We start from the raw sequence: 25,270 nt of genomic DNA, 5'->3' as shown, positions 1-25,270 counted from the left end.
TAAGGGTAGGAACAACTTTTATGGTGTACATCTGATATTTCAGGAATAGACCAAACACAGATTTCCTTATATAGCATTTATAGTACATTAAGTTAATTCTATAAAAAAAAAAAAGCCATAAGCGCAGGTTGACAGTATGCTCCTCTATAGCTCACTGTAAATGTAAAACGAGGCGTATAAAAAGGTGTAGGATATGGCTGCAATATAATCATGCTACTTACTAGAAAGCATGTGGGCGGATGGGTACTTATTTGGTAGATATAGAAGACTATTGGATAAATTCCATATTTTCCGAGCTTGTATTCAAACTCACCTGCCCCTTTATGCGTTTAACATTTTGTTGCTGATGGAATATTTTGCTATAATAACCTTTAAAAGAGCAGGTACAGAAAGGCAGGGAAACATTGCCCTTAAGAGGCCACGTCTGTGCAGCACATCTCCTTTAAACAGTCTCCTTTTGCAATGCTGATGTGGGGGACCCTGGACGTGTTCTTTGCGGGCCATTCCAATACTGTACATAGTAGGGGAAAATTTCTCTACAGCTAAGAATGTGTTGGGGAGAAGGGGTTGGGGTGCACTTTCACCCCCATTCAATTTTTGGGTACTTGTGTAGTTTCACGGCGCCACCTTACGCTATGCTGTCAATGGCAGCCTAGCGTATTCAGCTTAGTGTCCCCGCGGCAGCACTGTGTAGTCAGCGTAGGTTCCCCATCAGGTAGTGTAGTCCCCGGCAAGCCTAGTGAGCGCCTATCACACAGCACGGTAAGGTAATCCCCTGATCCCCTGCGCTGGCAGACGTCGGTGGAGAGACGATCACGCGGGCGCTGGTGGAGAGGCGCTCCATCTGCCTGAGACGCACGTGCGTCTCATACGCAAGTGCGTCTCAGTAATTTGTACGGCAGGGTACGACAACCCTGCCCATGTCCGCATCAGGTAGACATTCAGGGTTAGGGGTTTGTAAGCGCGTGCGTCTCGTGCACAAAGGGAGGGTGCGGGAACAAGTGCATCTCATGCACAATAAAGGACGCATTTGCCAGTCAGTGGTCCATGTTACATACTGGCAAATGCCTCCATTTAAAACCCCCACTATCCACGCGTCCTCCCGACCTGTTCATAACCTCCACTATCCACGTCAAGTCGATTTTATAAAGTGTGGCGAGCGCAGCGAGCCCCTCGAGGGGACGCGGAGTACAAGTCAAAATGAAGTTTGTGATTGTCGGTGATTTTCTAATTGAGTTCTGTTAGTCACAGACACTACAGGCCGCCCCAAGTGGAGATGTTCTCTCCATCTGGGGCTGCCAGTCCAGGTTGTGATTAGCATAGGCCATTCTTCCATTAATAAGCCACTCTGGGCGGGATGTAATAATATACATCGCCAACCTTCGCCGCCTGGCCGCCGCCACATATGTACTAACATATGCGGCTGGCATCGCGATGCGGTGACGGAGGCCCCCCGCGATACCTGGAATGTGGTGTGCGGGGGATCTCCGTCACCTCCCTGCCCCCTCCTGCATCCCTCACGCAGGGGACAGCTAAGCAAGCTGTCCCCGGCGCCTCCTCCTCCCCCCTGCAGCCAGAAGGACGTCCGGCTGCGTCACTAGGGGGAGGAAAGTGTTACCTTCCGGGTCCAGGAGGACCTGGACCAGGTAAGAGAGGGAGGGGGAGAGGGGGGTCGGCGGGTTTTTCGGCAGAGGCTTCGGGCGGCGAAAAGAAGCCCATAGGCTTCTATAGGGTATCGCCACCCAAAGGTGGCGATACCCTACACTGCAGTGACGTGGCGGCCGGGTAATAGTACATAGGAAAATGCGGTAAAACAGGGGTTTTACCGCATTTTCCCGTTAGGCTTCTCGAAAGACAGAGGGCGGGATGTACTAACACAGCTTTTATAGGCTGAAGCTGATGCAATCTATACATCCTGCGGACAATTAACAATAATTCCTATTGTCTGAACATGCAGTCAAATCTGATAATATCATCAGTGACTGCATTGAATAAAATCATTAATGGTATAGTTTAGTGAATTGTTCGTTTCGCAGCACCGACGATATTGTTAGCGATATCAGCGGTGCAACATATCATATAGTTTGTAGAGGGCAATAGTCACAATATGACTAGGACAGGCAGTGATGCTCTGCTGATAAATCTGATATATGATTTGTATATCTGTGTGTGACTGAGTCTCTGAATCTGCATAAAATGTGCTACAAGGTTGCAGCTGAAGTTTTTTCCAATATAAGTTCTGTTCTGTTCACAGGCTCAGATACACACAAATACACAAGTATCTTATATCACCTTAATCAGCTGGTGTGTCCAAGTCACATTGTGTTCCGTCTCATACACATTTTTGGTAAAAAAAACATGCCTGACTTCAGCAGACTTGCATGGGACCTGACTGTACAGATGAACACTGATACAACTGCAGAATGCACCAGAGAGCAATGAATGTTAATAGCGAGTTCAGAGCTTGTAGGAGGCAGTCTGTAATGATGATATGCCGTCATTAGGTCAACACACCAAAGGTCAACATGCATAGGGTCTACCACTTAAGGTAATCAAGGGTTAGGTTGACACTTGAAATAGGTCGACGTGTCTAAGGTCATCATGGTTAGAAGGATGACAAAAGCATTAGTTCGACAATTGCTAGTTCGACAGTCAAAAGGTCGACATCGGTTTTTCACTTTTTCTTAGCCGACATGTTCAGACAGGCCGTATTTCATGACCTACTATCTACTAGGGCATGGAGGAATAACAGACTAGTGTACCGAGCAAAGCAAGCCATGTGAGGAACACTGTGCACCGATACGGTGTCCATGACTACCGTGATGATATTCGGCACAAAAAATGTGAAAAACCCATGACAACACTGACTGTCGACCTAGCAATTGTCGACCTAATGCTTAGGTCAACCTATTTCAGGTGTTGACCTTTAGTGGTCGACCCAATGCATGTAAGACCTTTGGTTGGTCAGCCTAATGACCCATATCCGTAATGTCAATGTAGCTGTATTACAAGTCTATGGGCAGAATTCAATGCGGCAAGGTTGGCTTGTTTTCAGCAAGGATCGCCGAAAACAAGCCACCCTCGCCATTTAACCGCCGCGCCGGGCACTCGCCCTATTTACCGCTCCAGGGGACTCTGACGGCAAGGAGCCGCGAGTATCCCTGTTTTAACGGCGGCACTCTGTTTCCACCTCGCTGGAAATACCCAGAGAGGTGGAAACAGCGAGTGCAAGTGGGGCAATTGAATACTGACCCGCAAGCTGTGATGCCGAGGTATCAGCACTGCTAGCCGTCACAGCTCACCAAAGATCATTGAATATACCTTTATGTATAAGGGGAAAAAAACTAATGCTATGACCTTGTATAATTATTCAAACATTGTAAACCTTGCATATGCTGCTATTTCAAGAATAAAAGCATTCCAACCAAGTTCAGGCTCAAAGGCCAATTTTTGTTGACTTTTATATAACCACAACGGGATTAAGACTAGTAATAGTCCAGGTAACCATCCCCCGTGATGCTTTCATGGTTAGCAAAACCATCTACTATAACCAAGATGTTACAAACTCACAAAAGGAAAAACACTATTTTACATGAACTACTACTTCAACAAATGTGATGTGCTCAAGTGCAGCACATTGGCAATTGCATAAAGCAGTTTGCTTCTTTAGTTTCCATTCAAATGTAGCAACTTTCATTAGTAAATGTTAAGAATAAATGAAGACTTGCCATTTTGCATAACGGGATGCCAAATTATGTTTGACGACTTACTGGTTGATTAAGCAATGTCATTTAAATGATGAACTCACTTGTACAAGCAATATATGATGGATCAGAATAGGCTCTGTAATAACCATCGTCACAGTCACAACGGGATGAGCCTTCTCTGTCTGAGAAACTGTGGGCTGGGCACCTGGAGCACTGCAAGTCTTGAGATGAGGATTTATAGAAGCCACGACCACATGCTAAAAAGATAAAAAATGTAATTTAATTCAGATTTATTATCACTTGAAAACAATAAACATGTTCATTACAAAATACTGTGCAAGAGTCTGGATTTCAGCCATTATGAAGCGTGTTGGAACAACGTCAGAGAAGGCTGCATGTGCATGAAGATTTGCTGACACCTGACACTTGAACCTCCTGAAGTGAGCATGTGGGAGGGAAGCAGTAATCTCATGTAGGTCAAGTACAATAAGGGAATGTTGTCAAATCTATCATTTCCTGCTGATGAGGATTATTTTTAAATTGGGCATACTGTATATAATATTGTAATCATACAGTATTTTGGAAATAAATGAATTATTGCAGGTGTGTGTGTGTGAGGGGGGGGGGGGTATTTATAAATCAGAGGCTTATTAGTGATTACGGCTGCAATTTTAAAAGGACAATACAGTTCTAGAATAAAAACTCCACGATTTGCATTTAGTGTTATTGCCTTTTTACAATCCTGAAACAAGAGTTGCTGAAAAGCAGCAGCAGCACCTTAGAACAGCCCTCGCTTACTATATATACGCCCGCAAGAGTTACACCTGCTGCATGCATAAATCTGTTTTCATTTTATTTCAGCAAAGCATAATAGTGGATGCATTATTCACTATCAAAAATTTCTAGAATTTTGCTTATGCACAATAGTATTTTTATGCAAATGCGGACATCCTATATGTATTTATGAAAACAAATGGCATGGCATATTTATTTCCTCCCAAGTATTAAGGCTTAGAATAGCTTAAAGTCCACCAGAAACAAAAAGAGAATAGGATTGATCACCATTTTGTTGTATATAAAAAGGGTTAATGGTATTTAGTGAAATCAGACTTTTTCAGATGTTAACCTAGTTACTGGCGCTTACAGCCATTACCTTAAACCCTATGGGGATACTAAAGCAACATAAATTATCAAGCTGGATCTCCAGATGGAATTACATTTAACATGGGAAACTTTGCTGGACCTCCTGCCAAGCCACATAACTATGGGGGTTATTCTGGTTCATTTGCAAAGGCAAATTCCTTCTGAAATGGACAGAACCATGTGCACTGCAGGTGAGGCAGATCTAACATGTGCAGAAAGAGTTATATTTCGGTGAGTAATTTTGTTTTTGTGCAGGGAAAATACTGACTACTTTATTTTTACACTGCAATATAGATCTCACTTTGAAGTAAAACCCCACCCAAATCTAATTCTCTCTGCACAAGTAACATCTGCCCCACCTGCAGTGCACATGGTTTTGTCCATTGAGAGGGAATTTTCCTTTGCGAATTAACCAGAATAAGGGCCTGTGTGTATAACCCAATGGTAGTCGCACGTGCACATAGCATAAACAAGGTAGGGAATACATCTTCCTTTCACCGCAGAGTAAAGCTAAAAATTAAAGGAAAATGGGTCTTACATTAGTGCTCACAGAACAGCCCTGCCATGCAGAAAAGCAGTGGTACTTTATTAAATATTGCTAGAATAAAAAGCTGTATCAAACAATCATTACTGCTGCCCACTAGCCACCAATGCTAAATGGACTTAGCAGTGTTATATCATTGGAATTAAACAGTTCAATGGAGACTTGTCACTATGGTAACTGGCAAATTAAAGTGAACTTTCTCCTTTTTTAAAATATATTGTAAAAGTTGTGTGGGGGAAAATAGTTGGTAACATTGAAGTAGCAATTACAAAGTTATTTGCCTATATTATAAAAGGTTGAAACATGGTTCTAGGTTGAAAGGTCATTAGTTCGACAGGTCATTAGTTCGACAATGTCTAGGTCGAAAGTGAAAAGGTAGACATGGGGTTTTTCACAGTTTTTTTTTACCTGAATGTCAACATATTCGACATGGACACAGTTTAACGTGCACCGCATCGCGATGCGTCGGGCACGGTGCCTCGCTACGCTCTGAATACTATTTTTTTTCTCCCACCACGCCCTAGTGGATGGTAGGGCATGAAATACTGCCTGTCGTCACATGTCAGCTCAAAAAAATAGTGAAAAGCCCCATGTCGACCTTTTGACTGTCGACCTAAACACTTTCGAACTAATGACCTGTCGAACGAACGACCAGTCGAACTTTTCCTGTCGATCTAGACCCATGTCCACCTTTTCCCATGTCGATCTAATGGTGTAGACCTAATGACCGCATCCCGATGTAATCAACACTAAATACTACAAACAGGTGCAGTTAAAGTGATCATGTAAAGTACACCTATCAATATAACAACACTCTCATATTCCTACAAACAAACCAAAAACACAACTATACTTATGATTTTATACTTTTTAGCATAATAATGAATGGTATGAGGTATTATACATCTGTGTCCATTTCCATTTCTTACTTTGTATTCCTGTGGTCCAAAATTACATATTTTTAAATGTACGGCATTCAACGGAGAAGAAATAGCAGTAAAATTGTGCCACAGCGATTTTGCTTTATTACGCTAGTTTTTACCTCTTCACAATACAGCTTATACAAAATGAAGAGCCCTCACTTCACATTAGAGATTGCTACAAATGTCAAAGCAATAAACTCAGGATGGTGAAATGTCATTTAGATTTCAAAATTAACATGTAAAAAAATGCCACAAGCTTGTGGTATTTTAGATGTCAGATGGAAATTTGTACACTGGCAGCGTAGTGAGATACTGGGAGAGAGACACCTGGGAAGCGAACAGGCAGCAGCGATGGAAATGCAGTCAAAGCTTTGCATAATGCATTCTTGTTGTATTTAAGCTTAGTTTATTTGGCTTTCACAGGTTATTGCACTAATGCCATGCAAAGTAGCAGCATTAGGAAATATCCGAGTAAACTGCAGAAAAGAAACTTCCTTAACTTAATAACGTATAGTCAGTCACCCTCATGCATTTACAAAAGGTGCCATGTATATTTATCAAAGCTTTCACTTCATTACTTTAAAACGCTAAACACATGCCAAATATGAAGAGGCATCGCACGATATAAAGAAAGGAATCCTACTGAGAAGCATTTCATTTAAATAACCAAATGCCATTGCTTGGATTTTAAATGGCTGGGTTCTAGGTGTTAAGCTGTGTACAAACGGTGTGATTTGAGCTATCGATTTTGACTATATAAGTCAAAGTCGATAGCAAGTTAGTGCAATTGCGTAGTGTTTTTATAAATTGTGAATCAAATGGCCCTGAAATCAAAAGCAGCACAGTCTAATTCAACTCCCCCCACCCCCACCTGGCAGCTGATCCTGTCACCTGACAACAGTCAATATAAAATTGGGTACTTTTGTAGTATCTGGGCGTCCGATTTAGAAATCGGATCGGATCGCATCGCATCGCATGCGACCAAATCGTATGCGATGCGATGGTCAAGATTTTTCCATAGGATTCAATGTTAAAATGGTCTGAATCCATTTTAACATAGAATTCAATGGGAAAAAGGAGTCCTTTTCCTTTCCCCACTATCCAAGTGGGCATGGAGTTGGATATAAACCTGTGGCGAGCGTAGCGAGCCACCGAGCCCGAAGCGTGGCGAGCGTAGCGAGCGCCGCGAGGGGACACAGAATACTTTTTAAGAAATATGCGTCCCCTCGCGGGGCTTGCTTCGCTCACCACGCTTCGGGCTCGGTGGCTCGCTGCGCTCGCCACGCTATATAAAATCAACTCTATGCCCACTTGGATAGTGGGGAAATGAACAGGACCTTCTTAACATTGAATCCTATGCAAAATCGCATCAAATCGCATCGCATCTGATTGTATGCCTTAACGTAAGGCATACAATCACAAAATCGGCAGCCCAGATACTACATAAGTACCTAAAATTGATGGCTAAGCTTAAAAAAAATACATAATAATAATAAATGTATCATTTTGAAAAACATGGCAAACACTAAGCTATTTATTGGGTAACACTACTTTCAAAAAGAGTATAACACTGGGAAGCCAAAATATTAAACTCTGCTAACTTTCTGTATGCAGAATAGGTTATATTTTCCCTTTTTACAGTGGCTACATCACGCATATTTATTATCAATATCTGAAACTAAATAATTCAATATAGATACAATTAATAAAGATTTCCCATGAAGAACCTGTCAGGTGCAAAATAAAAGTGTGCTACCTGTACAAATTGTGAATCTACTGTATACTCCCAAAGGAAATACTCCCAAGTTCTAATAGGTAAAAATAAAAGTAGAATTACGAGGGAATAAAGAGTCAGAATATCAAGGCAATGCAGATGCTTTTGTTGTATTGTTTCAGAAACCTTAGTTAAAACATATATTTTTTTAGTAACTGTACGAAGCATGTTTATGTTTCATCCGCAGAATACTGTAGTCTGTGCTTTAATTATTATAAAGGGGCGACGAAAAATGAGGTGGTGTCAAATGTGCTATAATCACTATCTAACACTTGCAACGACCCGCAGTTTGTATGAAGGCTGATAATGTACAAGGAAAAAAAATGCTTTATGTTATCTGCAAACACACACACACATACATACATACATACATACATACATACATAAGTGTGTATATCAGCAGGTATGCGTAAAAATTCCAGCAGCGTCTAAGGTCTGGCGACAGAAGAACATCTCCTGATGTTTGCAGGATGCACAGTGGGGACAGGATATAAGACACAGCACATTAGCGCTGTAGCAGGCAAAGATCAGCGAGTGGGCGGGGGGGTGGATTTCTTTCCTCCACTCTGGCTGCTGAGATGTTGATACATCTTGGTTTTATTGCTTCCTGCTTCAACTCAATAAGGAGCAAACCCATAAGAGCTATAGCGACACATCTCATCTGATAGTTCTCAATATGGATATTTCAGAATGGACATTGGACTAGGATTTGGTAAAAATTCTGTCAATCAGGATAGTTACAGCCAGGGCTATTTTTCAGTAGGCTCCAGCAGGAACTGGGGCCCTTATTTTAGTTCACTCTTTCTGACAAAATATTTGTTAGATGGACAAAACCATGTGCACTGCAGGTGAGGCAGGTGTAAACCCCACCCAAATCTAATTATCTCTGCACAAGTAACACCCGCCTCACCTGCAGTGCACATGGTTTTGTCCATCTAAGAAATATTTTGTCAGAAAGAGTGAACTAGAATAAGGGCCGCAGTTCCCGCTGGAGCCTACTGAAAAATAGCCCTGGTTACAGCCAGAAAACAGACATCGGGATCCTAATGGTCAGAATCGTGACACATTTCACTGGTGAAAACTGGGGCTGGAGATAGGCACTTGGGGGAGGGTTAATGCTAGGCTGCCGCTGGAGATGTTTCAGGTGTGGGAGGGGGGAGGTTAGGATTAGGAACAGGGTAAAAATAATTACCAGGATGTGCCGGGATTCTAGCCATCAGTTTTCCACAGTCCGTGTTCGGATTGTCTGTATCCCGGCTGCCAAGATTTTATACCCAACTCGACAAATTAACGTATAAGTACATATGTTAACTGCATTTCTTCTTGGATAGGTTATTTGAATTTATACACTTTTTTCTACAGAATATGTGGAGTTTTCATCAATTAAATAAAGTTATAAATGACTTGTCAAAACCAGGTTGGTTGCATTGACTGAGACTGGTGAATTCACAGCTGGGACAGAAAGTTGGCAAATACCCAGAGCAGAGGCAGTGGTCTTCACCAGGGAACCCACACAAAGGATTTTGCCACACCGAACTCCTGCCAGGGTCTCTCTATGCCAATCTGTGATGTCAATAATTATCTTGGAAACACTGGAGTACTGGACGAACTTGAGAATATGTAGACTAGCGTTGAGGGAATCAATGGTGACTCTTTAGAATTAAGTAGATTGTAATCGACCTGGGAACTGATGGCGACTGTGGAACCAATGATCAGTCTGGGAATGAGTAGCGATGGTCTCGGTCTGGAAACCGATGGTTAGTCTGAGAACGGATAGTGTTGTTTTGCAGCCTTGGAACGGATTGTGAAGTTATTTGGTCTGGGAACCCATGGCAATGGTATTCATTCTTGGAAAGGGTTGGTAATGGCATTCGGTCTGGGAAACAATGGTGCTCCTGTGCAGGTAACTCTGGGCTGTGCAACAGATGACTTTTGAGGATAATCAGTAGGTGGTGTATAACAGAAGATGATCTGGCAGCAGCTGAACAACAAGGGAACAGGTGTAGCAGCAGATCACAGGTACTCAGACAAAGAGCCTAGAGCCTTGGAAGCAGTCACTGGAGAATCTATCAGGGATCTGGGATCCCTGCTTATATATCCTCCAGTGGTTTCTGATTGGTCACTCATTCAAATGACTGCAGCAGGACTTTGGATAGGACAAGGAAGTTTTCATTGCCTTAGGTATACCAGAGTCATGTGACTGGAGTTAGTGGATAGGTTTCCAGGGGTCAGCTAAAACCGAATGTCATGGCACACTCATGTTCCATAGATACTGCGGGGGATGCCTGGCAGCAATGAGCCAGCCGGGGAAGAGACACAGGGATATCATGCCAAGGATCATAGCCGCGGGCAGAGAACCATTGAGTGACACGTGCTAGCACCGCAATTCCAGCCATGATTGAGCCGTTTTGACAGCAATCAAGCCTCTTTGCATGTGCTCAACCTTTAATTGACAAGTAAGCATTTTTGACAACCTCTAATGCTGGGTACACACCAGACCAATTTTGTCTCAATTCCCCAGATTTTTATGCGTTGTACGACCTTTTGGCTGTAAAAAGAGCAGAATCGTACCTGTTTGCAGTACGACTCCGATCCGATGCGTGTCCAAACCTGTCGGATTGGAACTGTGCAGTTAAGATTTGTCATCTACATTGGAATGGGTACCGATTGTGTGCAGATCATATGCAGATCGTGTATTCCAATCCATTGCAAGAGCATTGTGTGATTTCAAGGCCTTGCTGCTGACTGGCTGAGAGAGAGCCCTCTCAGCCAATCAGCGGCATGACTATCTTTTGGGAAAAAAAATTTCAAACTCTGCTCCCGGTCTGCAGTGTCTGCACAGTGTTTCCCGGACACTGCGGACTGCCCGTCCCCGCCGCTGCACCCACAGCCCCCGGGCGCTTTGGCAAACCAACCAAAATCACCTACATGGTGTATTGAGGCAGGATGTACAGATGTGCCTCCTTACAGTGTTGCTGTAATGTCTCATACACTGTGTCTTATCGGTGTTACACACATGTACCTGGAGGATAAGATGATTTTTCATTATTCTCATAGAAATATATTACTTCCAAAATTATATTATCTGAAGAAAACAAACTATACTGCATCCATTGCACTGCTCAACTAATACAAGTAAAAATAAAATAAGGACAATTAATTAAAGGTCTGTGATCATATCCATGCTTGAGTTCACAAACCATCTTACTTTAAAAAGACAAATTTTACCCACAAAACACAAAAATAATAAAAACACACACACACACACACACATCAAGAAACACCCTTCTCTTCCTTTCACAAATAGCGATCCTGTTCTGAAATCATGTCTTGGCCAAAATACAGCATATTGACATTTGTACTGTGCAGATATCAATGTGTCAGGGTGGAATGGAAGAACCTGACTGATGCAGTTATTGAAGTAAGTGTCCAGCTAACACAGTCCAGACCGAATTCCTGGAGTAGACAATTTTAGGTAATTTGTAATATACAGTATGTTATCAAATGTAAAGGAGGAGGGCTTACATAAAAATCAAAAGGTACATTAATGTACATTCCTCTAACACATGGGTTAAAAAGATCACATTCGTTTTATGTGCCATTAACTCTATTACAGGTTGAGTATCCCGTATCCAAAATGCTCGGGACCAGGAGAATTTTGGATAACGGATTATTCCGTATTTCGGAATATTTTAATATTTCAAGGATGTATTTTGAAGTATCTTGCATTTATGCTGTATAAACACATCAAGCACATGAAATGCACACAAATATATTTTATTTGTTCAAAAAACAAGGTTTCAAAACATGAAACAAAATTTGTGTACTTTCTCAGATATTGAATTTGAATGCCAAGCAATAATTTTCTTGTACATATATAGTGCCAGTTACAAATCATTCCCTCAGTAGTGCCGTTACAGTTGTCCCCAGTGAGTTTTTAGCAAGAAAAAAATTTTTTTTAACTTTCTGGAAAGTATGGTTTTCGGAATAATTCGGATAACGGATATTCGGATATGGGATACTCAAGCTGTATAATGTGGAGGTTATGCATTTTACTATAAGTACAATACAACACAATTTAAAGAAGTTGTTATGTACTTAAGAAAATGGTTAAACCTAGTAGCGGCTCCAGACTTGAGGCTGCAGCACAGTTCAAAATTTAAATTGGGGAACCACAACAACTGCCAGTTCAATATTTAAATATTGAACTGTGCCGCAACCCCTCCCTCTTGAGCCTCCATTGGTTAGACCACATCTTGAATAAGGAGTACTTACCAGAAATTGAACTAAAAAGATTTTTCGGTACTTGTTTCCTAGCATGGCGCCCGTCGTGGGTAATCGCATACCTTAAGTTAAGGTAACTTAAGTTATGCGATTGACGCGACCGACCCGATATTTAGTTATTTTTAGCCTTTTTTCCCCGTCAATGAAAAAATTGCGGTGATCGCGACCATTGCATGCCATTATAATGGCTTGCGATGCGACCGACGCGATTTTACATAGGGGACAATGTTAAAAGGGCCAATGGCCCCAATTTTTTATTGTATAGGCACCCTAATGGGTATTTTACATGTGAAATGGCCCCCCATTGTTAACGCCACCCCAGTATTGACGCTAATCCAAAGCGTGGCGAGCGCAGCGGCGGTACGCGTCCTCTGACCTTTTCATAACCCCACTATCCACATCGGCGTTGAGTTGATTTTATAAAGTGTGGCGAGCACAGCGAGCCACTGAGCCTGAAGCGTGGCAAGCGGACGCGTAATACCTGTGAAGTAATGCGCGTCCCCTCGCGGGGCTCGCTGCGCTCGCCACGTTTCGGGCTTGGTGGCTCGCTGCGCTCGCCACAATTTATAAGTCAACTCCATGCTGACGTGGATAGTGGGGGTATGAAAAGGTCGGAGGACGCGTACCGCCGCCACTCGCTGCGCTCGCCACGCTTCGGGTTGGCGTCAATACTGGGGTGGCGTTAACTATGGGGGGCCATTTCACCCATGAAGGGGGGGTATGCAATAAAAATTGGGGTCTGGGGTGAATTCTACATTGGTCCCAATGTAAAATTGGGACCATTTTACATTGCGATTTGGTTGCATGCAATGCGATCAACGCGATTTTTAGGTCCCGATGCCTGCAATTAAAATCGCTGATGCCGCGCTAGGAAACAAGTACCGATTTTTCAAGTAGGGAATTTCTAAAATTAAGAGAATGGAGGAGTTAAATTATTAAGTAACACACAATATTTCCAGAATTTAAACTAATGTGAAGTTTGGATATAGAGTTGGTTTCCCTGGATTTGCACACTGATGAAAAACGATTTAACACATGCAGTGTAAATCCTACTAGTGGCACGATAGTCTACTGAATGTAGGAGTGTCCACACTTGCAACATTACCACTTGTGTCAGAATGTATTTTATAGCACACTTGCAGATGGTTCAGGCTCCTCTCCATATCTTTAGCATGTGTTTCTGAAAGTTCAATACTTGTTGCATGTTGCTGCAGCTCCATCAGCGTCATTTCAGATTTAAGAACAAATCTGGGTAACTTTTCAGATGTGACAAATGTGATTAGCTGCTACTTAAATATCCAGCATCATGGAACTGACATCTCCTGACAAGAATCCTTAACCTTCTAAGAAGATGCATTCAGCAGATTCTGTTTGCAGTTGCAAACAAGTATTGCAAATGTGATAGGCTGGATTTTATAGCACAACAGGTAGTTTCGGAATTCCTGCATATAGTATGTCCCATAGTGTCTGGCTCTGAGTATCATAGGGGTTTATAGAATCAGCTATGAGTTCTATTTCAGATGGAATGTTGCTATGGGCAACCAATCAGAATCTACTTATTTATTTAGCACCTTCTAGAATAGAACAGATAGAAACTGATTGGTTGCTATGGGAAACATCATATCTTCAATAGAACTCACACCGTAGTAAAAAAACAAACAAAAAAAACCATAGAGTTTACAGATTTTAGCAATGATAAGAAGCTAACTGGTTTGTCTGGTAAATTTTTCCACTTTATCTCTCCAAAATATTTGATATCTCCCTCTATGGGGTATATTCAATGCAGTTTGGCACAATGCCAATAGCTCACCCCCTGCAACCGTTAAAATGGTGAGGCTCATGGCTAAATGCAGAGGGCTTGTGCGCCCCCCCGCCCCCCCACGCACCAAACATCCTTGCAATCACTCAGAGTGATATAGCCGGGTGCCGACCCTGTCAGAGACCGCAGCATAAGGAGACGCATCACTGAACAACAATCCGGATGTTCGTGCTTTAGATTAGAAATATACATACACTTCCCTACACTAGTCTTTTTATGACAAAAAGGAGGGTAGTGCTGGCACTCAGGGGTTGGGGCAGTTATGAGTCAATGTCTCTTAGTTCCGCTGGAACCTGGATCAGTGATGTCTAGAACAATAACTGTAGGCTGGGTGTTGTGGTTAACTGACCGACACAGAGAAAAACAGTTCGTGGGGTGGTTTGATAAGTGAAGCTGTCCTACGGCGGGTGGGCATTCTCAGCTGGCAGACTTGTGGCTGGGGGTTCACAATGTCGGCCCTTGGGTCAAGGTTATGCTGGATGTTAATACCTCCGGTATAACAGGGATATGGATTAGTGTGGTAAATGTGTGCAGAAACAAAAAATAGTAGTAGCTTACCAGAAGGTGTAGGTTGATCAGCATACTCTCTGTGCTTCAGCGTGTTCCATGAAGTAGGGGTGAGAGGTTAAGGGGATGAGGTATACCGAATGAAGACTAGAAGGCTGGTACTTTAAGCAAAAGCAAAGTTCATTTTGCAACCTTATGTATAAGTACCACAGAAGGTAGGTAAATATAATCAAAATACACACTTTCTAGTGCATATAAGCGTAAGTGTGGGGGCTGGGGTAGGTGTCCCAAACGCGTTTCGTCCTGTTAAGGACTTTTTCAATGGTGGGGTGTGCAAGGGAATGGTAACTGAATTTATATAGGTGTCCGTTGTTTGGTGCGTATTATTTCCGGGTCTACTGTGCATGCGCAGGGACCCGGCGCTAGAGAGCAAACTGTGCTCCTGGTGTGAGATGAAAGAAGGGGATGTATTGTGCAAGCGCCGGCTAGTCTGCTTCTGTAGGAAAAAAAATGAGGGAGGAAGTGTTGGGATATACTGTATACACAAAGTTGTAACAAAGCATGATATTGCAAAAATAATGTACAAAAGGTTTTTAAAGATTAATATTTGTACCTCGCTAAAATATGAAATTTGATTCGAAAATTTGAGATTCGGGATTTATTCAGCTGTATAATTATAGTGCAACAAATAGAGGTATTATAGGTAGTGTTCCCGCTAGGCTGTTTTAGTGCCTGCCCGATTTTTAAAGGGCAAAATGCACCCTGCCCCTCTGGCAGCGCCCCGCTAAAACAACCTGCCTCCAACCCCTCTGATGTGACCGGGGAAGCCCGGCGCCACTGTAGATAGCGATCCCCCAGCAGTGTAGAGCCTTCAGGGTGGCCAGGCCCGCCCCTATCAATGACGCCGGTGGCCAGGCCCGTCCCTTTTATTGACGGCATCGGCTGGGCCCGCCCCCTTTCTTTGCGGCCCGGGCACACCCCTATTGTGATGTTGGTGGTCCGGGACCGCCCAAAACAGTGAAGTCAGTGGGCCCGGTCCACCCCCCTTATGCTGCCCCCTTGCAGCGGCGCCCTGCCCACCCTAGTTCCTAGAAGGAACACTAATAGGTATAATAACCAGCAAATATGGTGAACCTTAGGTACCAAAGTCTGTAGATTCACAATGTAAGCTTTGAAATATTCCTGTCATACTAATGTCAGCTCTGCTTTAATTCAGCTCAGAACTCACAGCTTGCAGGAAGAGTACTCCCACAGTTAGTGTTGCTGACCTCATCCGGGATGGACAGGCCTAGAATCTTCATTTTAATCAAATTGACAGCTCACACTGGGAGTAATTACAACAATCAGACTCCATTCCAGACATCCTGTTTCACATACAATGCAATTTCTCAGACTGAAAATGAACTGCATATGATATACAGTATGACAATTCAGAAAATGCATAACAAGATTTATGATCCAAACAAAAGTGCTTAGAGTATTGACCAGTGTTTTGAAAAGCCACAGAACTGCTGATAACAGAATATAGCAATACATGAAACAGACTGAGGGCGAGATGCTGCAAAAAAAATGCTGTAAAAACCCGGTTTTCTGGGTTTTTACCGCATTTTCATATGCAGCAAAGCCTCACCGCAGGGGCTTTGCTGCGGGGGGTTACGCCAGTTCAAGATGGCGTAACCCCATAGAAGCCTATGGGCTGCCTTTGCATTCCCTGCCACCCTGCGTGCCGTGCCCCCCGCCGATCTGCACCCCCCTCATCTGTGTCCGAGCAGCCTTCTGCTGTGCTGTCCGGACCAGTGATCTCCTCCACCCTGCACCTCTTCTGAGTGCAGGGAGGAGGAAGCAGAGCCGGGAACGGGTCCAGGGAGGGAGGGGGGACCCGCTGCACATCGCCGACCACAATGCATAGGACAGCTCTTATCGCAAAAGCGGTCCTTTGCCTTAATAATCACATATGTTACTGCATATGCGATTATTAACTATGCAAATGCCGGCAATGTGCAGCCGCATTTATTAGAGAATCCTGCCCATAGGCAGCACTGGAATTTACTGTGAAACAATTCACCGCAAAAATTGCTAGCTATTCATTATTAGTAATCAAAGATATTCCATAGGTTTCTTGGTCTAAAACTTGCAGAAGAAAAAGTTGGGGAAGTATTTGGTGCGCACAAGTAAATACGGTGCAGCCGAAGAGTGAGTGCAAAAAAGTGACATCCAGTACACTTTAAACCATAGACAATAGAACACAAAAGCAAACACTCAGTACAGCGCTCCCAATTTACACCATGTGTATCAAAGAAACAAAGTCATGTACTGTCCCTTTAAGAGTAGGTGATGTTTACACTTCCACGAAAACTTACACAAGAATCAGATTCCCCAATTGTAAAACAAGGGTTAGACTATGGTGCATGTGTATTTATTTCTGGTTAACATGCTGCTGTTATCAATGTCAAATCAAGTTTAGTTATGGCTATTGCTTTTCACATTCAAAGTCTTACACAGGATTTCCTTGCATTGACCACTAATTATATTCCTTATATTGGCAACAACAGCTGTATTCTGTATATTACATATTGCTCCTTTTAGCTGTCGCTTCTGGCAAGCAATGGTTGATCTAAAAAATCCATTCAAAATCATTGCCCTTTCCTCTGAAAGTATATTGTAGGTTTAATTGAAGTTGTCATAGCGTACAAACAAAAATAAATCAACCTAATTCTTGCCACAGCAAGAGTTAAAATATGGGTCCTTGTTTCCTATCACGGCGCCAGCAATTTTTATCTTAAGCATTATGCGATGGACGCGATTTTTACATTGGAATCAATGTAAAATGGTCCCTGAGACCATTTTACCATTGGGCCCAATGTTAAAAGCCCTCGAAACCCCAATTTTAATTGCATAGCCCCCCTCATGGGTGAAATGGTCCCCCATTGTTAACACCACCCCACGATGAATGCCAACCCGAAGCGTGGCGAGCGCAGCGAACCCGCGAGGGGCGGCGGTATGCGTCCTCCGATCTTTTCATACCCCCACTATCCACGTCGGCGTGGAGTTGATCTTACATAGTGTGGCGAGCGCAGCGAGCCATTGAGCCCGAAGCGTGGCGAGCGCAACGAGCCCAGCGAGGGGACGCCCATTACTTCACAGGTATTAAGCGTCCGCTTGCCACGCTTCGGGCTCGGTGGCTCGCTGCGCTCGCCACAGTATGTAATATCAACTCCACGCCGACGTGGATAGTGGGGGTATGAAAAGGTCGGAGGACGCGTACCGCCGCCCCTCGCAGGCTCGCTGCGCTTGCCGCGCTTTGGGTTGGCGTCAATAGTGGGGTGGCGTTAACAATGGGGGGGGGGGCATACAATGAAAAATGGGGTCTGGGGGCCATTTAACATTGTATCCTATGTAAAATCGCGTTGATCGCATCGCATGCCATTATAATGGCATGCGATGGACGCGATCAACACGATTTTAACATTGACAGGTAATTTAACATTGATTCCTATGTAAAATCGCGTTGATCCCGTCGATCGCATCGCATGCCATTATAATGGCATGCGATGGACACGATCAACGCGATTTTAACATTGACAGGTAATTTAACATTGATTCCTATGTAAAATCGCGTTGATCGCATCGGTCGCATCGCATGCCATTATAAATCGCGATCAACGCGATTTAAGGTATGCAATTAACCCCGACAGGCGCCGTGCTAGGAAACAAGTACCAAAATATGCCGTTCACACTGGTTAGATGCAGGGTTTTAGAATGAGCACTACCATAGATGATCGAGAATACACTTACTACCTGTTTAATGATTGGTCACAAATAATAGTACGAAATCTTTTTCAAAACCATACTTTTAGGAAATTATTCAGGTCCCTTCGCAATGGCCGTGCATAGGCAGGGTGCGTGCACCCACTGCGAATAGTCGAAATCGCTTGGTGCACGCACTCAGAACAGAGGTCGGGGGCCGGAGAGGGGAGTGGGGTGGCCTCATTAGCATACGTGAATGCCCAGCTGAGACTGACGTGGGCACGCATATGTAAGGGTCAGAGCAACCTTACATATGAGGTTCCACATCATTCGATGGTCGCCGAATGTGGGTGTTCCACCACGAATGGATGTTTATTTTAAACATCCATTCGCAGCCAGTGTGAATGTAGGCACTTTGCGAATGATAGGCCGGCATCCCACCATTTGCAAGGCAAGGTTAGGTTGACTCACAAGGATGCGAATACGCATCCGAGCAAATCAACCAGAATAACCCCCTTAGTCTCTTAGTTTGTTTGTATTTTAATTGTCCTTATTACACTATTATCAACCTCCTTTTTAAAAACACCCTTCATTTAGTATAGGATTTTAAAATGTACTAATTTATATAAATATATACAAGTCCTTTAATTTATTAAGGAGCCCATACACGCTCCGATTCCCGGCGGTGCGATGTGTGCTTTGCGGTGCGCACTCCCGCGGCACCTCATCGTACAAAAAGTGCTGCACATACTTTTTGTACTTGCTTTTCATTGCATCGCATTGCATGCACAAGGCATGCAATGCGATGTGATGGATGCTATTGTAGCCCAGAGCGCACGCCGGGATCGGAGCGTGTATGGTCACCTTTAGTTATCAATTTATAGTAACCCAATTTGGATATTATAAGTATATTAGTCAATATGCACGATTTGAACTGGGTAAAAGTTTGCTGGGTGGAACATTTTACCCCTTATCACCACCTTATAGGTCAAATTTTAAAATATCTCTGCTTCGTGGGTGGTTGCAAATAACTAACCGTTTACAGCCACTTAGCGGGTCACATGTTCCAGGTCAGCCAGCAGGTGCACAGGGAGAGTGCACTTACTGTGACATTTTCCAGAGCACATTGAAGATGCTTTGTAAATGGCAGGAAGAAATTCTGCCACATAACGAAGCAACCAATTACAAACGCCAATATTGTTCTGTAAATCTCTGGGACAATGTCATTAGATAAATATGTCACTCACAAAAGTTGTCCTACTGCTATTAATAATGTTTATTTAAATTCTGAAGTGTGAATGGGTCAACTTAAATATTTAAAGCAATATACGGTTCCTTGAACTCAACATAGCAAATGGCAATATCCTACATAAACAAGATGTGTTCAAATATTTCTATTGCATGGTTAGTGGAACTTTAGTAAAACATGAGGATATTTTACCATATTATATATATATATATATATATATATATATATATATACACACACACACACACACACACACACACACACAAAACATATAAATAGATGCACACATTAAAAAACATTTGTTTTGTTTATGCACATGCATACGGCTTTAAGTCATTATGCAAGGCTTGTATTTGTTTCCAGCCATTATTTTGTTCCTCTCCTAACCAGCAGCGGATTGTGGCAATGTTCAGTACACACTTCCATGAATTGTCTACAGAATATTAATTCTATCCTTCAAGGCCAAGTTTCACTTAATCTGATGAGTGAAAGAGGACTATATGGTTTCCATATATTCTCTTGTGGTTTTGAGGAATAATGCTAGGCTTCTTTTAGATGTACTACAACTAAAGCCAAGAGTCCAGGTTTTTTTATTCTGCAAGCACTTTATTAAGATTTGGATTTTAATTGCGATAGACTGGAATTTGTTGTTTTATGCAGGATGTTCCCTCACAGAATAATGGCAATAAGACAAGCATCTCTGTATTTACTGACTGCCTTGTCATTAAGGGGGTACTCAATTGCAGGCAAATACATTCACCTTGACGAATCAGCAATAGCAGTGTTTTATGGCAGCCTGATGTTGCACAAAAGTGTTCCGTGCATAATAGGGTAACAAGACCTTTAGCGCATATTCTGGATTTGACTGAGCAGGCAAAGGGTGCAAAATTCTGCACTTAAAGGCCACAGCAATTAGCACCCTTTCTCCGGGTGCTAATTGCTAATATTTCCTCCATCATCTTGGAAATTATTATTTTGGTGTATTTGTATACTAGAATCAACATTTTCTATAATTTATCTATGTCAATTTATGTAGTTCTCTTTTTATTTACTTTGGTGAACATAACTCAATATACAATGTAATAAAAGGCTAACTCGTCTCCTCACCTCGATGGGGATGTAATCCAAGTGTTTTGCATGCCGGCGACCACTAGATGGCACCCTACAGAGCAAAAGTGTTGTTCCGTTTGGGCACACACAGTTGCTGGTGCCTACTTTACTGTTTGTTCTGTCATTTTGACAGGCTTGTAACCCATTATCAAAGTAATGCATCTTGTGCATTATAGCTTTATTATCAACTAAATCCACTTAAAGTAAAACATAAAATCAATGGTTTTATGGCCACAATACCAAAAATTACTCCCTAGTTTCATAAAAACATATCATATCACGTATCATAAATACTTAATTGCTAATTGCAGCTCTTGAACAATTGACTTATTTAAACAAAGCTGGTTCTAGTGTTCCCGCTAGGCTGTTTTAGCGGGGTGCTGCGCCCTGCCCCTCTAGCAGCACCCTGCTAAAACAGCCTGCTGCCTGTCCCCGCCGGAAGCACAGGGAATCACAGCGCTGCCATAGATGCCCGGCATTGACTTTCGGGATTTTGCGGCCTGGGCCAGAGCCAGGTTGGACCAGGGATCAAGATCCTGCCAAAAGCTGTCTTTAGATTTCTTCAATGACTAATTTAGAATTCATGTTTGTAGTTTACACTGCACTTTCTCATTCCAAACATACTGTGGTTCCAACAACTGCATAAAAATGGCTGAATTTTTATTGGTGGCTGATTTTCCAGGACTGTTGAAAACTTCCAGCAGCTACAAAAAGGTTTCAGCTACCGCTTTTATTCATTTACCTTATGTATCATGTGCTCCCCTAACTTCTGTTACATGTAATTATAGAATTTATAAAAGGATTGCACATCTGTGCAATATGTCGATTAGAATGCCCTCCAACTGTTTCGCCAGTGACCCACATGGGGAAGGGTTGGGGGAGCCGTGAGCAAATGTCGTGTGTATGCATTTAGAGTGGCAGAAACATGGGCATAGTGTGAGGCCATGTCCCTGTGCTAAGAGAGAACGATCATTTCTCAGATGTGCGCATGAAGAGTTCCCCTTATCTCCTATTGAGTTGTGTTGTAGTATAGAGATTGTTATTCAGCTATATGAGATTGTTTTCAATGATAGTTCACAGAAAGTGTTGACAATTGAAAGTGCTCTACACTGCCTTGCTAGGATTCGAATGTAACATTTTTGCAGGGCGTGCTTTACAATTTTCATATGCGATCAGCCACCCATTACCATCACTTTATTTTGCTTCATGTCCTTCCTTTTTTTTAATCATATATTCTTTATTAAAAGTTTTTATAAACAATACAAAACAGAAAAATAATGTAAATCGATTAAACAACAAACATGCCAGTTAAACATACAAACATGCCAATGTGCTATATTGACAGAGTACAAGGGAATCTATAGGCACAAATTTACCTGTACAGCAAATAAAGTTACATAGTTATCCAATAGGATAAACAAAATAAATGCAATTAAAACAGTAATAATATACTTTCTCTAGTTCATCGCACAAGTCTCATATATACCAAAATAAAACAAGGGGAATTATGGAACTGCAATTTCACCTCTCCAAATTATTGTGAAATTTAGACATTAAATTGTGTATTTTGAACATCAGCTAGAACCCACCACTCAAGCAGGTCCGCGGGTTCAGACGCAATCTAAGGACCTCATTCAGACCTGATCGCTCATCTGCCGCCCAGACAGAAAGAAAACCTGCTCTGTGTAAATCTGCAAGTGAATTGCAAAAATATTGCTATCCACTATCCTGTCTTACATCCATATGCAGTTCGACAACTATTTAATGCAGGGCTTCACAATTTTTAAATGAAGGGGGACAATGAGTAAGGCGAGAGGGGTGAGGCAACAGGGGGCGATAGAGAGGGTGAGAAGGTGGAGGGGCTGTGATAAGGAGCACAATGGAGTGAGGTGATGGGGTGATCTGACAGGGTAGATTGAGTGAATGGGTGGGAAGGTGAGGAAAGTCTTCTCACCAGCATCAGTTGGTCTCCTGGTCCCTGGCCATATTATCCCCTGCTCCCCGTGCCAGCCGCCACTTGGCTGGGTGGGAGGGGGGCACTGCTGCCACTACACTGTTAGGAGAGGGGGAGGATGCTGTGCTGTTAGGCGAGGGAGGTCAGGCAGGGCTGCCCGCGGCTGTGCTGTTAGGAGAGCAGGGATTGGGCAGCGCTGCCCACGGCTGTGCTGTCAGGTGAGGGTGGGGGGGGGGGGTCAGGCAGCTCTGCCCGCGGCTGTGCTGTGAGGAGAGGGGGCAGGTGCTGTCAGACGAAGGGGGGGTTGGGCAGCGCTGCCCACAGCTGTGTGTCAGGAGAGGGGGGGGGGGGGGGTCGGGCAGCGATGCCTGCGCTGCTGCTCTGTTGGGAGGTGGAGATGGGGTGAGGGGTGGGCAACCCTGGCCCACGACCACATTCTGCTTCCTCCCTTGTGGCAAAAAAAAAATCTGGTCGCCATGGCTTAGACACACTGCACCAGCTAGAGTCCCTTAGACACTTCAACATTACATTGTGCCACACACCTTTGTGCCTATTACACATTATACTACACACTGATGCCCGTTACACATTTTATCACACACATTGATGCCATAACACACAACACCACACACCATGATGCCCATTACAAAAATTTGCCACATAAGTGCTGCTTCCCTACACGCTCATTGCTAGGGGTTCCTTGCTCAATGCCAAGGGGGAGTGAAATGCTCATTGCCATGGGGGGAGTGAAATGCTCATTGCCACGGGGGGAGTAAAATGCTCATTGCCGCGGGGGCACACCTACATGTTTTCTGACACTCCCAGAAGGATAGGTCACCACCCCCTAATGCCAACTTCCTGTCAAATCAAATTATGAGGGGATTGCAATTAGATCCCATCAGTATTTCTGTTGCCATTTACGATCCGTACGCATGCTCATTCATTCATTAATCGCTCAATCTGTGTCAATGCAGAGAAACCCATAGTCTTTCTAGTCTAGGGTCAATGATTGTATCTCTTCTAGATCCAAACTAAACAAACAAAATCAAAATGGGGATAGCGAGGACTGTAAGTAACATATCTTCCATATTTGAGTCCAGAACAAAGTTACACTCGGGGAGTCCCATACTCCGCACGGGGGACCGTGCGTATGTGTATTTGCATTTCTGCACATGTGTATATGCCAGGTGCGTGCGGCCACGGCACAGATTGTTCGCCGGGAACACGCATGACTGCGGGTGGGGGGCGGCGGCTAATCACGCCCATGGGAACACCCAGTGTTTCATGATAATCGGTCCATGACATGGGTGGGGGGGGGGGGCTGACATCACCAGATGTCAGCTTTCCGCCCACTTCCTGGCAAGTTTGCAGGCATATTTAAGCGTCCTGAGAGTCACTTTAGATATGTGTGCACCTGCCACATCATTCGATGGTTGGCGACCCTCGAATGATGTGGGCATTACCACATAGCCCGTGAATGGATGTTTATGTTAAACATCCATTCATAGCCAGTGTGTATGAAAGTGGCATGTGAGGGGGGGCAGGCAGACTAGCATTCTGCAGGCGATATCTGGGGGACCAGCAAGGCTGCAAATTCACAGCCTTGCGAGTCAACCAGAATAAGGGCCATAATGTATACTACTTCTAAATGCTTATACAAAGTTTATCAGTTTTGAAAACCCAATTTAATCTGTTTGGTGCTGATAGAGTTTATCTTACTCAACATTATATTACTTATACCATAGCATTATTCTTGTCAGTACAAAGTATTATAAAGACCCATATGTACTAGCATTATATATAATTATCTTGTGTACAGGAAGCTGAATGGGTTAAGAGATATATTCCTTCTGAGTTTAGCTTCTGTAGATAACTTAAGGTTACTAATGATACCCATATGAGGAAATACACTCTTCCATGTCATCGGAGATGGCATAGTAAAGTTACGTCAAACCAGTTATAGACTTTGTAACACCACACTAGGGGAGTGTAGCATGTGAACATGTATGTATTTGGTAATATCCCCTCCCATAAGGGGGAGGAATCATTTGTGTTTCATGGTATAAGTATGACCAACGAGCTATGGAAAGTACGGTACGGTGAATAAACCTGTTTGAAAGAGACCGTCTGCAGTCATTTCTAAAGCTCTGAGATATCTGCGTGCTCTGGAAAGGAAGGTCGCATTCCAAGTTATCAGTGGTGGCTCCTCCGGGATGACAAGAAGCAAGAAGGAATGCGTACATTTGTGTCTGCTATTTGCAGAGGGATCTGAGGTGAGTGGAATCTCTTTTAAAAATATATATATATAAATATATGTATATATTTTACTCTCTCAGAATCCCTGTTTTAGAAGGCAGAGCATAAATGTACACTTGCGTTTCTCTTGCAAACTTCATATAAAAAACCGGTACTCTTTACCTAGAACGGCGCCCGCGATTAGAATCGCGGGCGTCGGGGGTAAAAAATCGCGGTCATCGCGGGCATCGCGGGTAAATCGCGGGTACATAAA

General features: G+C 43.2%; 1 protein-coding gene across 7 annotated transcripts in view; it reads right to left on the bottom strand.

Moving 5' to 3' along the window:
* The window catches only part of EPHA7 (EPH receptor A7), a 184,658-nt gene that overhangs the window by 99,645 nt on the left and 59,743 nt on the right, over window positions 1–25,270 (bottom strand). For all 7 annotated transcript variants that reach the window (XM_083177030.1, XM_083177035.1, XM_083177033.1 and 4 more), the window contains exon 4: window positions 3,809–3,964. In XM_083177030.1, coding sequence (XP_083033156.1) covers window positions 3,809–3,964 — 156 coding nt within the window. The remainder of the gene's footprint in view (window positions 1–3,808; window positions 3,965–25,270) is intronic.

This window comes from Crinia signifera, chromosome 3, assembly GCF_055691185.1.
Source record: "Crinia signifera chromosome 3, ASM5569118v1, whole genome shotgun sequence".
Classification (NCBI taxonomy): domain Eukaryota; kingdom Metazoa; phylum Chordata; class Amphibia; order Anura; family Myobatrachidae; genus Crinia; species Crinia signifera.
This window is presented reverse-complemented; position numbering and strand designations above follow the sequence as displayed.